Source organism: Pseudoliparis swirei, chromosome 7 (genome assembly GCF_029220125.1).
Source record: "Pseudoliparis swirei isolate HS2019 ecotype Mariana Trench chromosome 7, NWPU_hadal_v1, whole genome shotgun sequence".
Classification (NCBI taxonomy): Eukaryota; Metazoa; Chordata; class Actinopteri; order Perciformes; family Liparidae; genus Pseudoliparis; species Pseudoliparis swirei.
In genome coordinates, this window is record NC_079394.1 from 6,455,468 (window position 1) to 6,469,731 (window position 14,264).

General features: G+C 42.2%; 1 protein-coding gene across 1 annotated transcript; it reads left to right on the top strand.

The window, feature by feature from the left end:
* Positions 1 to 853: 853 nt before the first annotated feature.
* npc1l1 (NPC1-like 1) lies at positions 854 to 14,143 on the top strand. The gene is made up of 21 exons (XM_056418199.1): positions 854 to 1,103; positions 2,416 to 2,577; positions 3,082 to 3,987; positions 4,658 to 4,951; positions 5,543 to 5,766; positions 5,855 to 5,955; positions 6,055 to 6,227; positions 6,340 to 6,468; positions 7,080 to 7,262; positions 8,048 to 8,162; positions 8,262 to 8,527; positions 8,779 to 8,868; positions 8,961 to 9,151; positions 10,210 to 10,337; positions 10,442 to 10,574; positions 10,660 to 10,715; positions 10,802 to 10,952; positions 11,098 to 11,329; positions 11,781 to 11,894; positions 12,779 to 12,941; positions 13,372 to 14,143. The coding sequence occupies exons 1-21, from the start codon at positions 1,062 to 1,064 to the stop codon at positions 13,608 to 13,610; spliced, it is 4,092 nt and encodes a 1,363-aa protein (XP_056274174.1). The 5' UTR covers positions 854 to 1,061; the 3' UTR covers positions 13,611 to 14,143.
* Positions 14,144 to 14,264: the final 121 nt, after the last annotated feature.

The window sequence follows — 14,264 nt, forward strand, 5'->3', positions numbered from 1 at the left end:
TAAATAGATTTCTTCACAGATAAAACACTGTAAATATAAAAAAAAACAATTAAAAGTCATTTTCAAAGTACTTTTAATTGCAGCGACGCACAGCCGCTGTAACAGTAGACAAATAACACTGATGTGTAACATGATTTTACTTTTTTATTTATTAGTGGTCAGTTTTTGTTACAAGTTAAAAAATGTATGTGTTGTTGTGACTTATCAGCAGAAGAAAGAACAAAGAACATCACGATATCAGCTCCATTTCTTCTTGCCTTACTTAGCATCTCCGTTTATCACAAATTGAAATGCGCATGCACCTTCGCCCTGACATGATCGTGCAGTCTCGCTTGAAAGTCTTATCTCAGCCGTGGCCTTGACACGTGTTGACAACTTAATTAAAAGTTGATCTGATATTGTCGGATTTGATCCAAAAAGATATTAGTCGTGTTGACTTGGTGGCCTGCTCATGCTACTGGGTTTATTGTAAGATGTTTGTGATGAAGACACATCTCCTGGGACATTAGCAGGTATATTCCTCTCTCTGTTCATTACACATCAGATAACTTGCACACACCCGTGTCTAAAGGTCAAGTTCAGTGAACAGATGTTTTTTTAGGTCAACCAATGGGTGGATGTGTCTTCAGTAGACCAAAAGGGGCAGAGCGTTAGAACATATTCAGTATATGAAGGGAAGAACTGGGTGCGGTTGCTATTTCAGATCATCCTGTAGTTTTTCACTGCTGCTTTTGGTCTCCCAAGCAACCCTATCGAATTGTCCCCCCCTCCCCTATGTTATCAGACAGGTATTTAGTCATCCATAGCTGCGATTGGCCAGCCGCCGCATCACACCAGATAGGAAAGGTGTGACATCACAGGCTTGATGACCCTTTACTTGTCGTGATGTTTTTCCTTCCTTGACCCAAACCCTGTTAGACGGGGCTGACCGACGATAGGAGAGACTGTCTCTCACTCTCCTGCTCTGTCTGCTCCAACAGGGCAGCAGTGATTAATACCCACTCGTCTACATACTGTACGAGTGAACTCTGACTCTGCTGGCGTGGAAATCACCTGGAATCATGTTCCGTGTCGCTGCTCTGATCACCTTCCTGTCTTTCGTGGTAAGTTGGTCCAGTAGTTTTTCTCATGAACCTGTGACGAAGTTGTCTTAAGTGTATTCTCAATACGGTACACTTTCAGTCAACAGCTAAATAACTCACATTGCTTTGTTTTTATACATAATAACTGTATAGGTATTAACTTTAGGATATGATCTGCGACCAGGATGAAAAGTAAAGGAATACATAGAAGTGCTTTTGTAATTTAAAAACATCCAGACATTGGTATTCAGAAAATGTCAATGGTTGAAATAGTTTTTGCAGTAAAGCACCATCAAGCTCAAAGCAAAACTGGAATTCGAGAGTATTGTCACGTCGTTGATTGAAAGACAAGTTCAGAGAAGTGTTTCTGTCCGTCTGTTGTATGAATGTCTGCTTCGATAAAATGTTTTCTGTCGTTGTAAGTTCAACAGTATGTATGATATTAAAGGACAAGACAAATACAATACATATTGTAACATGTGATTCAATTAAAAAGAATAACATATTACGATGTTTATTGTATTTAACTGTATCTGTTTGTTTAATGTGTATTTATTTTTTAATTTACAATCTTTCATACTCCTGAACGTTCTCAGGAAATAGTCAAACATATATTCATAAATAATCTAATACAAATCTTTAAAAGACGTCACTCTTAAACATCTTAGTGACTTCCATCTAAATTGATGTTTGCCATTTATAGTAAATCGTGTTAAAATTTACAGTAACAGGGTTCTGGAATTTATTTTCTGGTTTTGGTTTTGGTTTATTATTACACCTGGATGAATGAATGCACTTATCCTAATTTAAATTCTGATTATAAATTCGAATCACAATAAAACATTTTTAAATGTAATACATTTTACTAGTTTACAAATATAAATATAACTGAATGGAAAGAATTTCATGCAAGACTTACTGTAATATGAAAATAAAGATAGAGAGATAAAGATTTGTTCTGTATTTTTGGATGTTGTTATCTTCTCCTGTGGCCACAAATGAGCATTGTGGTTGTAATAACCTTGAACATACTATATTTTAACTTGAACATTTGTATTCTAATTTGTGATGTTGGGCTATATAAAATAAACTGAATTGGAATTGAATTAAAGTCACAAGTCAATGACACACATGGTTATTGTTTTCATGTTGAATACAGTGTTTCTTTGTAAAACACAGAGATACGTAGGCCCAAAAATGTTACGTAAGAAGACTAAAAGATTACAATATAACATAGTTGTATGATATCTCAACAGTTGAGATGGCTCGAGTTATCGCAAGAGTCTTCTTCATTTACCTCCAGCACAATGTAATACATCCTTCTCCTGTGCAGGTGCTGACAGAGGCCCAGCATGAGCCGGGCTACTGTGCTTTCTATGATGAGTGTGGTTGCAACCCGACGGTCTCAGGATCGCTCCTCCCTCCTATCGTCCCATGTTACGACTACAGCCGTGCCCGAGCCCTCTCAGGGGAACACTACAGGAAACTCATAGGGGTCTGTAGATCCTGCTTCGTGTTTTAAGGAAAAACAGGATTGAACTAGAGTTTTCACTCGGTAGAGCGCATACCTTCGCATATCACACGATTGGGCATTGAATTATGAACATTTTGGCATTAGTTGCATGCCAATTGGATACAAATTGACCGTGCTATGGTAAAAATAAGATGTTGACCTTTTCATGACCTTGACATTGACCTTTGACCCGATCAATCCCAAAATCTAATCAAATGGTCCGCGGATAATAACCAATCATCCCACCAAATTTCATGCGATTCGGTTTTATACTTTTTGTGTTATGCGAGTAACACGCATACAAATAAATAAATAAATACACGGCGATCAAAACATTACCTTCCGCATTTTCAATGTATTTTCGGTGTATTCTTAAGTCTTTTTTAGTCTATTCTTACAAAATCATTTTCAAAGTATTCCTTTGACATGAAGTGAGCTTGTGTTTGAGTCGGTCAGTTGATTTAACAGCCCCTGTTCTCGATGCAGGTGTGTCCCATCCTGGACAAAGGAGAGAGCAACACTTTCGCCTGCTGCTCCATGAAACAGCTTTTGTCCCTGGAATTGAGTCTGGCCATGTCCAAGGCCTTGCTGATGCGCTGCCCCATCTGTGCGGACAACTTTGCCCACCTGCACTGCATCAACACCTGCAGCCCCAACCAGAGCCAGACAGTAAACGTCACAAAGGTGATGAACGTCACCACCGGAAACATAACGAGGGAGGCCGTGATCTCTTACCAGGCGTTCTTAAGCGACACCTTCGCATATGGCTCCTTCCAGTCGTGCAAAAATGTCCGGATCCCCGCCACAGGAGGCTTTGCCATTGCCACCATGTGTGGTCGGTATGGCGCCAAGTTGTGCAACCCCCAGCACTGGTATGACTTCCAGGGAGACTCCAGTAACGGCCTGGCTCCACTGGACATCGACTTTCAACTGATAAAAGAGGGAGATACCGAGGGACTTCCCGAGGGCGTGATTCCCTACAGTGGACGTGCTCTGATGTGTAACGAGACCACGCCATCCGGAGGTCAGGCCTGCTCCTGCCAGGACTGCCAAGAGTCGTGCCCGAGGATGCCGCCCCTTCCACTGCCGCCCGGCCCCTTCAGACTGTTGGGGACTGACGGATTCCTCGTGATTTCGATCATCTTACTCTGTCTCCTGCTGTACGCCTTCATTTTCTACCTCTTTGTGGCTTACTTTGTGAGGACTTGGAAAAGAAAGGAGGCAGAGAAAGGAAAAGGAAAAAGCAAAGACCAGAACAGTAATGATGTGACTCAGCAGGTCATTGATCCGTCAGAGGTGACCTGTGTGGACAGGAACAGCCTGGCTGCTCAGGCTTTCCTAAGCTCAGAGTTTCGCCATTGGGGAACCCTGATGGCCACTTATCCTCTCACGGTTAGTGTCACCAAAGTATTTTCAATCAGCAAAAGTCGAACACATCGTCTTCGGCATCGATACAGACATTTGCCTTGTTGATTTATTGAGCCTGTGTGACTTTTTCTGAGCCACTGTGGCCACAATGGCAATTACAAGAATCTAATTTAATCAGCTTCATTCATTTAATTTGATGTATTCATAGTTGAGCTGTAGCACAGATAGAAAAGAGTCATTACATTAAGTCAGTGATTCAATAATGCCAGAGACTAAATTCTACACTCTTTAACCCTCCTGTTACCTTTAGGGTCAATTTGACCCCATTCAATGTTTAATGTCGGTGTTCTTTGGGGTCAATTTGACCCCAGGCTGTTTTTCACTGTGTCAAACATATAAGAAATATCAACTTTTTTATATATTTAAAGGGCTATTTAGGTAGTCAACAAACAAACAAACATAAAGTACCTCACACTTAAACTTGGAAAACAATATTAATTCTAATAATTTTCTGGAGGTTTTAATTGCTGGGGTCAAATTGACCCCGAGGGTAAAATATGTCAGTAAATATAAAGGTAACAGGAGGGTTAAACATTGAATGGGGTCAAATTGACCCTAAGGTAACAGGAGGGTTAAGAGAAAAGAAGGTCGTCAGCCAGATGATATTAACGTGTGAATCTCATCTTTATTCAAGGTGCTCCTGCTGTCGGCTGTCGTCGTGGCCGTTTTCTCTGCCGGCCTCAAGTCCATCGAGCTCACCACTGACCCGGTCGAGCTGTGGTCCTCTCCAAACAGCCGCGCCCGCCAGGAGAAAGACTTCCACGACACACACTTTGACCCTTTCTTCAGGACTAACCAGCTGATCTTGACGGCGCCGGACAGGAAAGGCCACATTTACGACTCTTTGCTCTTTGGGCTGCAGAACTTCAGTGGGCTTGTCTCCAAAGATCTGATCATTGAGCTCCTGCAGCTCCAGACACAAATCCAGGTAAAGAGACCGGAATCAAAATTGTATACATGGAGAAAATATACCACCTTGACTTAATAGTCACATTATATTGTATCTCATTTGAGTTTGTAAGAGTTTAGGTTTACCCTGCCCTCCTCTCTTCTCTTTCCTTCACTTCCTTCACGTTCCTCTTCCTCAATATTCTCTCCCCTCCCCCTCTCTCTATTGATGATGCATCACTTACTTGTTTCGGACCAATATATTTCGACATTGGTAGAGAAGCATCCTCCCACTCTGCTGATCAGTTTAACACCATATATGTATGCAAGCTGACAATAACCCTGATGAAGACCCATGTCGTGTTGTGTTATGTTCATATTGCCATCTAAATTAAAGGCATTCTAATTTGGCACAAATCCTAAAATGTGCTTGAGGTTATATCTGAAGGAGACCTGCATTTCACACTTTTTTGAGACCATATTTAACCAATGCAATGAATCTTTCACAAGATTAAATAAGCAGATCTGACGGCTCCACAGAGCACCTGTACTTCATCACAAAGCCATAGTGTTTTGGAGAAGTGTACTGTATGATGTTGACCCATTGAAGTCTCTTCTATGCCATCTTTAGAACATTGAGTTCTGGTCAGAGGATCTGAACCGCACAGCGAGTCTGAAGGACGTGTGTTTCGCGCCACTGAACCCATCCAACCCCAGCCTGACGGACTGCGCAGTCAACAGCCTGCCGCAGTACTTCCAGAACAGTCTGAAAAACATTGACGCGAAGGTGAACATGACAGAGCTGGGAGTGACCAAGGAGGTGGACTGGAGGGACCACGTCATCTACTGCCTCAAGTAAGGAGTCATCAAACAGACTTTCACATCAAACATGACAAACAATCGCTGTGTGATTTAACACGAGCGTCGCCCTTCTTCTCCCAAGCTCTCCCCTGTCCTTCCAAGACATCACGGATTTACGTATGAGCTGCATGGCTGATTACGGAGCTCCGGTCTTCTCCTTTCTGGCTGTGGGAGGCTATGAGAGTGAGTAGCTTTCGGCACCGTCTTTTCCACGTGAAACAGCTTTACAATCAAGACAAAAAGGGTGGCTCACTTGTATATTTGTCTTCTTGCTTCTTCCAGATGACGACTTCACCAACGCGGAGGCTTTCATCTTGACCTTCTCCCTCAACAACTACGCTCGCGACAAGCCCAAGTTCAAAGTGGCGATGCAGTGGGAGACAGAGTTTCTGAAAATTGTCCAGGCCTACCAGAAGAACCCAGCAGCCAAATTCACCTTTGCATACATGGCAGAGGTGCAGTAAATATTGTATATGCATTGGTCTGCTGTCACAGCTTTTTCAAGAGGCTGTTGAGTTCTTAACCCCCACTCCTTCTCCTCACTCTGGTTTCCCCCTCGGTCGACAGAGGTCTCTGGAGGATGAGATTAATCGGACAACAGCCGAAGACATCCCCATCTTCATGATTAGCTATGCTGTAATCTTTGTTTACATTTCCGTGGCACTGGGAGAGTACACTTCATGGAAACGCATACTGGTGAGATTTCAGAGAGTAATGTCTATCTTTTATTATTGTTTGTTTTGTTTGTTTGTATTTTTTATTCAGTCAATCAAATCAAATACAATACAATATTATCCTATATAATATACAAAAGAGAAAGACTGAAAAGGTATAGGTAGAAGTAAAAAATGCTTATAAATTCCTATCCTAAATTGAAATCAAAATCAATCAGAAAATTAATATAAAATAAAGAAGAAAATAAAACAACAACAAAACAACAATAAACAAAATATATTTAAATATACTACCACATACATCTTCCATATTAATACGTTTTTAATTACATTTATAACTCTCTAATTATAATTATAATGCTGTATTTCACATTCATCAGCTTTTTTGTGTGTGACATTAGCGGTTGGTCGGCATACTGCTTTGGCTAAGCCTCCACCTATAAAGTACAACTGATAAAGCAGTACTTATCAGGTACATACAGTAATAGTCATGAGATTCAGCTGTATAGCGCTTATCTCTATGGGGACCATGAAGCTATATAATACAGAAGACACGATACAGCAAAAGATACGGAACATAAAAAAGGTTCACTGAGTTGTCCGTCTTGATTCTTATCTCTGCCTCACATTTAGGTGGACTCCAAGTTTCTGGTGGGTCTGGGTGGGATAATGGTAGTCGGCTGTTCTGTCCTGGCCTCTATGGGCTTTTACTCCTGGATCGGCATCCCCTCCTCGCTGATCATTCTGCAGGTCGTGCCTTTCCTGGTGCTCGCTGTCGGCGCCGACAACATCTTCATCTTTGTTCTGGAGTACCAGGTGTGTATACTTGTGTGCAGGCACGTGCACAGACATTTTGGGGGGCAGGTGCTCAAACCAAAAAAAAGGGCACCCATCGGCAAAATGATTTTTATATTGATCGCTGTAACCTGAAGTTAGCAAGTAATTGAAACACATTGTGTCGTGAGAAGACATGAGAGCTAAAAAAAAAAAAATGTTTTCTATTCACAATTACAATTAGTTTTTATTTACAAAATGATAGGAGCGAAAAATGCCATATAATAAACAACTTACTAACCTCGACCGCCCGGTCATGCCGTGAAATATCAAACCTCTGTAAAAAAGTTATAAAGCCTCAGTCTGATATTTCCCGGCATGACCTCACTCTGGGTTAGTTAATACAAGTGTTGTTTTTTCTTGCGTTTACTCTTTTCACCCTCTGCAATGCTCATACAAGATTGATCTTTGTAAAACTGGAACAGACAAAACAAAGAGAAACATACCACAAAAAACAATGTGGTACAAGTTTGTCGGGGCGAAATTCTCACAAGAACTCAAATAAATGCCCCGTCGGATATCAAAACACATTTGGGGGGACTTGATGACAGAGAGTCATTTTTATTCTTAAATGCTGATGAATGAAAAAAAAAAGTGGCTCCAGCAAAAAGGGCACTTTTCTCATCCAGGGCAAAAGGGCTGGTGCTTGAGCACCACTAGGGCTCTATCTGTGCACGTGCCTGCTTGTGTGCTCAAGAGACGTCCAGTCCTGCTGTAAGAGACGTATATCATTCTTAGTGATGTTACTCTTCCCTCCCTTTCCGCAGAGAGATATGCGGAAGCACGGCGAGACGAGAGAGGAGCAGATTGGTCGCGTCCTTGGAAACGTGGCTCCCAGCATGCTCCTGTGCAGTCTCTCCGAGACCATCTGCTTCTTTCTAGGTCGGAACCTTTGCACAAAGCAATACAGTTCTGGGCACCGACAGTAAGAAGGGACCATTGCATTTGATGCTTTAATCTCTCACTGTTCTGCTACCCAAGGGGCCTTGTCCACCATGCCAGCAGTGAAGACCTTCGCTCTGTACGCTGCTCTGGCCGTGCTCATGGACTTCCTGCTCCAGATGACCGCCTTTGTGGCGCTGCTGTCCCTGGACACCCGGCGCCAAGACAACAACCGCTGTGAACTGCTCTGCTGCGTCACAGTGTCCACCCAGCACCCCAACAAGCCCAACGAGGGCATTCTTCTGCCCCTCATGAGGAGATACTACGCCCCTGTTCTACTGCACCGTTACACCAGGATCATAGTGGTAAAGCGACTAACCCTTAAACGATCACATTAGATTATCCCTTATAGAACAGGTATTCTCAACCCGTTACCTCTGGTGTCCCTTTAAAGTTCCAGTGTGTAACATCGAGGAGGATCTATTGGCAGAAGTGGAATATAATAAAATAAGTGTTTTCTACACGGAAGAAATGTCCTAAGAATGAGCTGTTCATATTTACTTACAGGGAGGGTCCAGGCGTTTTATCTGAATATTATGCCCTGTGTTCTCTTCAGATGGTGGTTTTCATCTTCATGTTCTGTGGATCCGTATTTCTCATGTTTAATGTGACCGTGGGTTTGGATCAGGAGCTGGCTATGCCTCAGGTCAGTAAGCCCTGCTACATAAGTATAAATTAATACCTGCACACTTTGCGTTTCAGTGTAACCTCACTCGTATTTTTTTGTTTTTGATGCAGGGCTCTTATATGCTGGACTATTTCCAGTACCTGTACAAATACTTTGAAGTTGGAGTCCCTGTTTACTTTGTAACAAAGAAAGGCTTCAACTTCACCACCGTGGAGGGCATGAATGGAGTCTGCTCCAGCGTGGGCTGCGATCAGTTCTCTCTCACCCAGAAGATCCAGTACGCCACCAACCACCCTGAATTGTGAGTTTGTTGATTTTCCTCATAGGGACAAGAGAATTGATAAGTTTTTAGACTAGCACCTTTTTTTTTACTCAGGTCTTAACGTGTGGCTGCTAAATGATCTAGTACATCAGCAAGTTCCTCTGCTGAGATCCGTGGAGAGTGTTTCTCTCCCTTTGTCCTTCACGTTTGTACTTCTCATCGGCAAATCCTTGAACCTGCTGATATCGTAGTAGCAACCTCTTACATACTAGCCAATCAGATCTGTTAATGATGAACTTGTTACATGATGCCACTGAGCAGATAAGGGTGCTGATCATACCTGAGAGCAAACACCCAAAAGATCCCCTAAAATGACAATTCAAACAATTATATTGTGGTTATGATCGAGCTGATTAGTAGGAGTAATACATGTGTGCCTCTATGCTGCAGTATAATATGTATGTTTCATGTTTCATGAACAGACAACATGAATGCATCCCAACACTTACAGTAGAGGGAGTTATAATACCTGGTGGCCACTGTAACACATGTTGTCAGTATAATAAACTATCAGCGATAGATGACTTGAAGGGGATTTGACAGTTATTGGATTACCAGCAACATCGGCTTGTTTCCTTGAGTTAACAAAGACTATGGAGCTAAGTTATCATTGGTAATATCAGTTCCTTACTGTTCCTGGCAAACAGTAAAGCTCTTTTAATCGAGTGGGGATTTTCCAGAATTATAATATGAAATTGAAAGATGTAAGACTAAAATAGCTGAATATGGAATGTATTGGCTATTCAATTTATAGTTTAGTTTCCAAATACTGGCTTGAATGAGCTCAATTGGTGTGAACTTCAATAATGTAAGTATCCTGTCAAAAGGTAGAAACAAATTGTTTAGACTTCGCTAAATACACTTATTGTCTTTCTTGCCGAGAGCAAAATGTATGCATGGACAACCGCATTGATGTTGTTGTTCTATTCATGGGATTTGGTGATCACAAGAAAGATCGAGAATAGCACTTGTCCTATTCATAAATAAGGACATCTGTATTCCTGCCTTCCTTGACCCACTGGCGATGTGACCTGCAGATCCTACTTGGCTATTCCTGCTAACTCCTGGGTGGATGATTTCATTGATTGGCTGAACCCTGGATCCAGATGTTGTCGTCTGTACAGCTTCGGACCAAATGCGGGAAATTTCTGTCCTGCAAGCGAATGTGAGATTCACCACAATACTCCACATTCTTTACTATGAATGACCTTATAGGATGAAAGACATGGCCTTTATTTTATTAACACCTCCTCTTCTTCCATATCTCAGCCGCTCCTTTCCTCTGTACCACAAAGTGTGTAGATGCTCCTCCAGATGGTGTCCTCAGGCCCACGGTGGAAGATTTCAACCGCTTCCTCCCCAACTTCCTGGGTAACAGGCCTGGCCTGAAGTGCCCCAAAGGGTATGTCGTGGAACATGTGCACGTTATACACAAAACAACAGGACATGAAAACACGTTTCTCATTGCTTATTGTCCCCTTTGACAGTGGCCTTGGAGCCTATAACAAAGCGGTGGTGACGGATCAGAGTGGAGAAATTATAGGCAAGTCATCTTAGAGCGGCCAAAGTTCCTTTAATCGTTTCATGAATCTGTGCAGCGCGTGAACCTTTTCCTCCCCGTGTTCCTAGCCACTCGGTTCATGGCTTACCACACACCTTTAAGCAACTCTCAGGAGTTCACCGCTGCACTGCTGAAGGCCAGAGAGCTGGCCCACAACATCACAATGGGCATGAGGCAAATACCAGGCACCTCCCCTGACTTTGAAGTATTTCCTTACACGTATGTACACCTTCTCTTAACTACAATAACTACTATTGCTTCTACAACCCCGTGGGCTCTTTTTCTTATTTACATGGTGATTTGTCATCATACGAAATGGAGCCTGTCACTCCCGACTGATATTCCTCTTCCCTTCTTCTCCCAGGGTGACCAATGTGTTTTATGAGCAGTACCTGACTATTGTGCCGGAGGGACTCTTCATCATCTCCTTGTGTCTAATGCCGACCTTCGTCGTGTGCTGTCTGCTGCTGGGTTTGGATCTGCGCTCTGGTCTGCTCAACCTGTTCACCATAATCATGATCACCGTGGACACCGTTGGTGTCATGACACTGTGGGGCATAGATTACAACGCAGTGGCCCTTATCAATCTGGTCACGGTAAGGACATGTCTGGGATGGAGATTCAAGAGGCAGCGTGGTTGTACTTGATGTGAGAGGCACTACTTATACAGTGAGGATTGTCTCTAGCGTCTCCAGAGAGAGCTTTAAGTAAAAAAATAAACATATGTCATGTTGACGGGGTTACCCTGAATTAGGCTAGGAGACTTCAGATTTATAAGCCTGCGGTACAAATAGGAGGATTGGGTGTTCGCCGGGTTTCTATCTTGTGAAAGATTGAGTTTTATAATAGGAAATGTAGGACCCAGTGGTTTTTGAGCTGGACCCGTGCTAGGGAGTAAAACATGAGTATATTTAGCCTCTGATGCTCTGATTTATTTGATATTTAGTGTCTTTGGTGCTATATGTTATTTTCAGGAGGGCAAGTTGTTTATAATACATTTTACCACCATGCATTCCTATGGTCAACTTACATTCTGTTTGTTTGCAGGCGGTGGGAATCTCCGTGGAGTTTGTGTCTCATATAACGAGATCTTTTGCACTCTGCACCAAGACCACACATGTAGAACGAGCTATGGAGGCTACAGCCAACATGGGCAGTGCGGTGAGTGAACTTTAGAGCAGACACTGTTACTCCCTCTCTGTGAAGAGCCTCCGATCCGCTGTGTTCTTCGTCCTGGCAGCTATTTATCTTGCATAATCTGGGTCGTCAGTTGATGAGCCACACCTGGGCCCGGTTTGGTTCTGGCTATAAAAACTCACGACCTTAACATGGAGTCCTTTTACTCTCTTTGCTGAACTGGCTGCTTTTTAAGTTTTGTTCACGCATCAAAAACATTCTTACATTACTTATTACAGACTTCCACGCTTGTTTTGTTAGTTTTTAAATACATATACTTGAACTTGTCTGGTCAACATGGGATCACGTCCTAACTTGTCTGACCTGGTCCAGATTTGTCTTGTACAGTTGGATCCACTGGTTGTTCATGGCTTGTTGGGCAGAGACTGATTTCAAGATACGTTGTAGCCTGGCAGGTGCGCCTCGTTTGTTAAATGATGCAATCAGGACTCCATGACATTATTGAACGTTAGAGCCTGGCTCAAAGGCTGCAACAAGGAATCAGATGAGTTCAAAGTAATAAACTAACAACAAATAAAATAACCATGGAAGTCTGTAAACAGGGACGTAAGCATCTTTGGATGTGTGACAAAAACAGTGGCAATCGAAAGAGGGGACTCCATGTTAAGTGGTGAGTTTCTATCTAGTCAGGAGCAGACCAGGCCCAGGTGTGGCTCATTAGCTAACGACGCAGATCCTGCAAGACAAATAGCATCCAGGACAAAGAACACGGACCGCCAGTGGATTGAAGGCGTCACGACAGTCACATTGAAATAAGAATTCCCTTTTAGTGCCACACACAGACATGTGATTGTATAAATGTACACATACAAAAACAAGTGTTATACTGTTTGTTTTGTGCTCGTTAGGTGATTGCTGGTGTTGCCATGACCAACCTGCCAGGCATCCTTGTGCTGGCTTTCGCCAAAGCACAACTCATTCAGATCTTCTTCTTCCGATTAAACCTGGTCATTACACTTTTGGGGATGGCTCATGGACTCGTATTCCTCCCTGTACTGCTCAGCTACTTTGGTATGTACTTTATAGCTGCTTGTTACCTTCACATTGAAAATGCGGAAGGTAATGTTTTGATCGCCGTGTATTTATTTATTTATTTGTATGCGTGTTATTCGCATAAGTAAAAAAGTATTAAACCGAATTGCATGCAATTTGGTGGGATGATTGGTTATTATCCGGGGACCATTTGATTAGATTTTGGGATCGATCGGGTCAAAGGTCAAGGTCATGAAAAGGTAAACATCTTCTTTTTACCATAGCGCGGTCAATTTTTATCCAATTGGCATGCAACTAATGCCAAAATGTTCATAATTCAATGCCCAATCTTGTGATATGCGAAGGTATGCGCTCTACCGAGTGCCCATTCTAGTTTATGTATGCAACAAAGAGGTTTGAAGAACGACTGTATAGTAAAGCTGGATACATTTGTGTTCTTTCTTCTCAGGTCCTGGTGTGAATAAAGCGCTGTTGCTGCAGCTCCAGCAGGAGAAAGCGAAGGCCAACCGGGAGCTGGAGCTGAGACACAATATGAGACAAATATATGATAACTTAGGCTATGAAAGCAATGAGCTAAAACTGGACTCGGACTCAAACTCCACAAAGGCCCCCACAGATACCTGCATACCTGCCCAAATGATGGAGAACCAACAGGAGGAGGGAGAGGAGAGAATCGACCGTTTCTGAGCACCAACAAAAGAACCATTTTTTTAAAGCTCTGATGAGTGAATACCTCTGTAACTGAACACGGATGGACACAAACGACAGAGATTGCAAACGAAAATACTTGTTTGTCTCTGTATGGAAATCATTAACCTAACTATGTACCTTAATCAGAAATGGGATGGTGGAAAGAAAACGACAAACAGTTGTGCAATGTTTCTGAGCAATGCAAGAGTGGACTATTGCAATGAGTCAACCTTCCTGTCACAATGTTGACGTCTGTCTTCACAAGCACTACAGCTGGGCAATAGTTATTGTTCAATTGTAGAAATATTTGACAGGAAGTCAACAAATGTTCTTGAATGTCATTTTTGTTTTTTGTATTGAATGTAATTTTTGTGTGGCGTATGTGTGAATACTTCACATCAGTACGGTTAGGAGTGATTCCAAGAAACACACTCCAGCTTTAAATATTATAGTTTCTTTCATAGCACTAAGGTGGCATTGTTGTAAAATGTGCAATCAGTGACAATATATTAAAAGAGTTTAAACATTTAGTATCGCAAGTTATTTATGGTACTAAAAGAAAAACCTCCATACAACAGATTATTCTGAAAACAAAGCCTGACTCAAAGGATGTGTGTGTAATTAAGTAAATAATGCAGATTTCAGTGTGTA

What these genes read in the sequence shown, in the direction of transcription:
- npc1l1 (XM_056418199.1), top strand. Translation starts at nt 1,062, where the DNA reads ATGTTCCGTGTCGCTGCTCTGATCACCTTCCTGTCTTTCGTG. An exon ending in AGCTCCAGACACAAATCCAG is followed by an intron (nt 4,952 to 5,542) that starts GTAAAGAGACCG and finishes TGCCATCTTTAG; the next exon opens with AACATTGAGTTCTGGTCAGA. An exon ending in GGCCTGAAGTGCCCCAAAGG is followed by an intron (nt 10,575 to 10,659) that starts GTATGTCGTGGA and finishes CCCCTTTGACAG; the next exon opens with TGGCCTTGGAGCCTATAACA.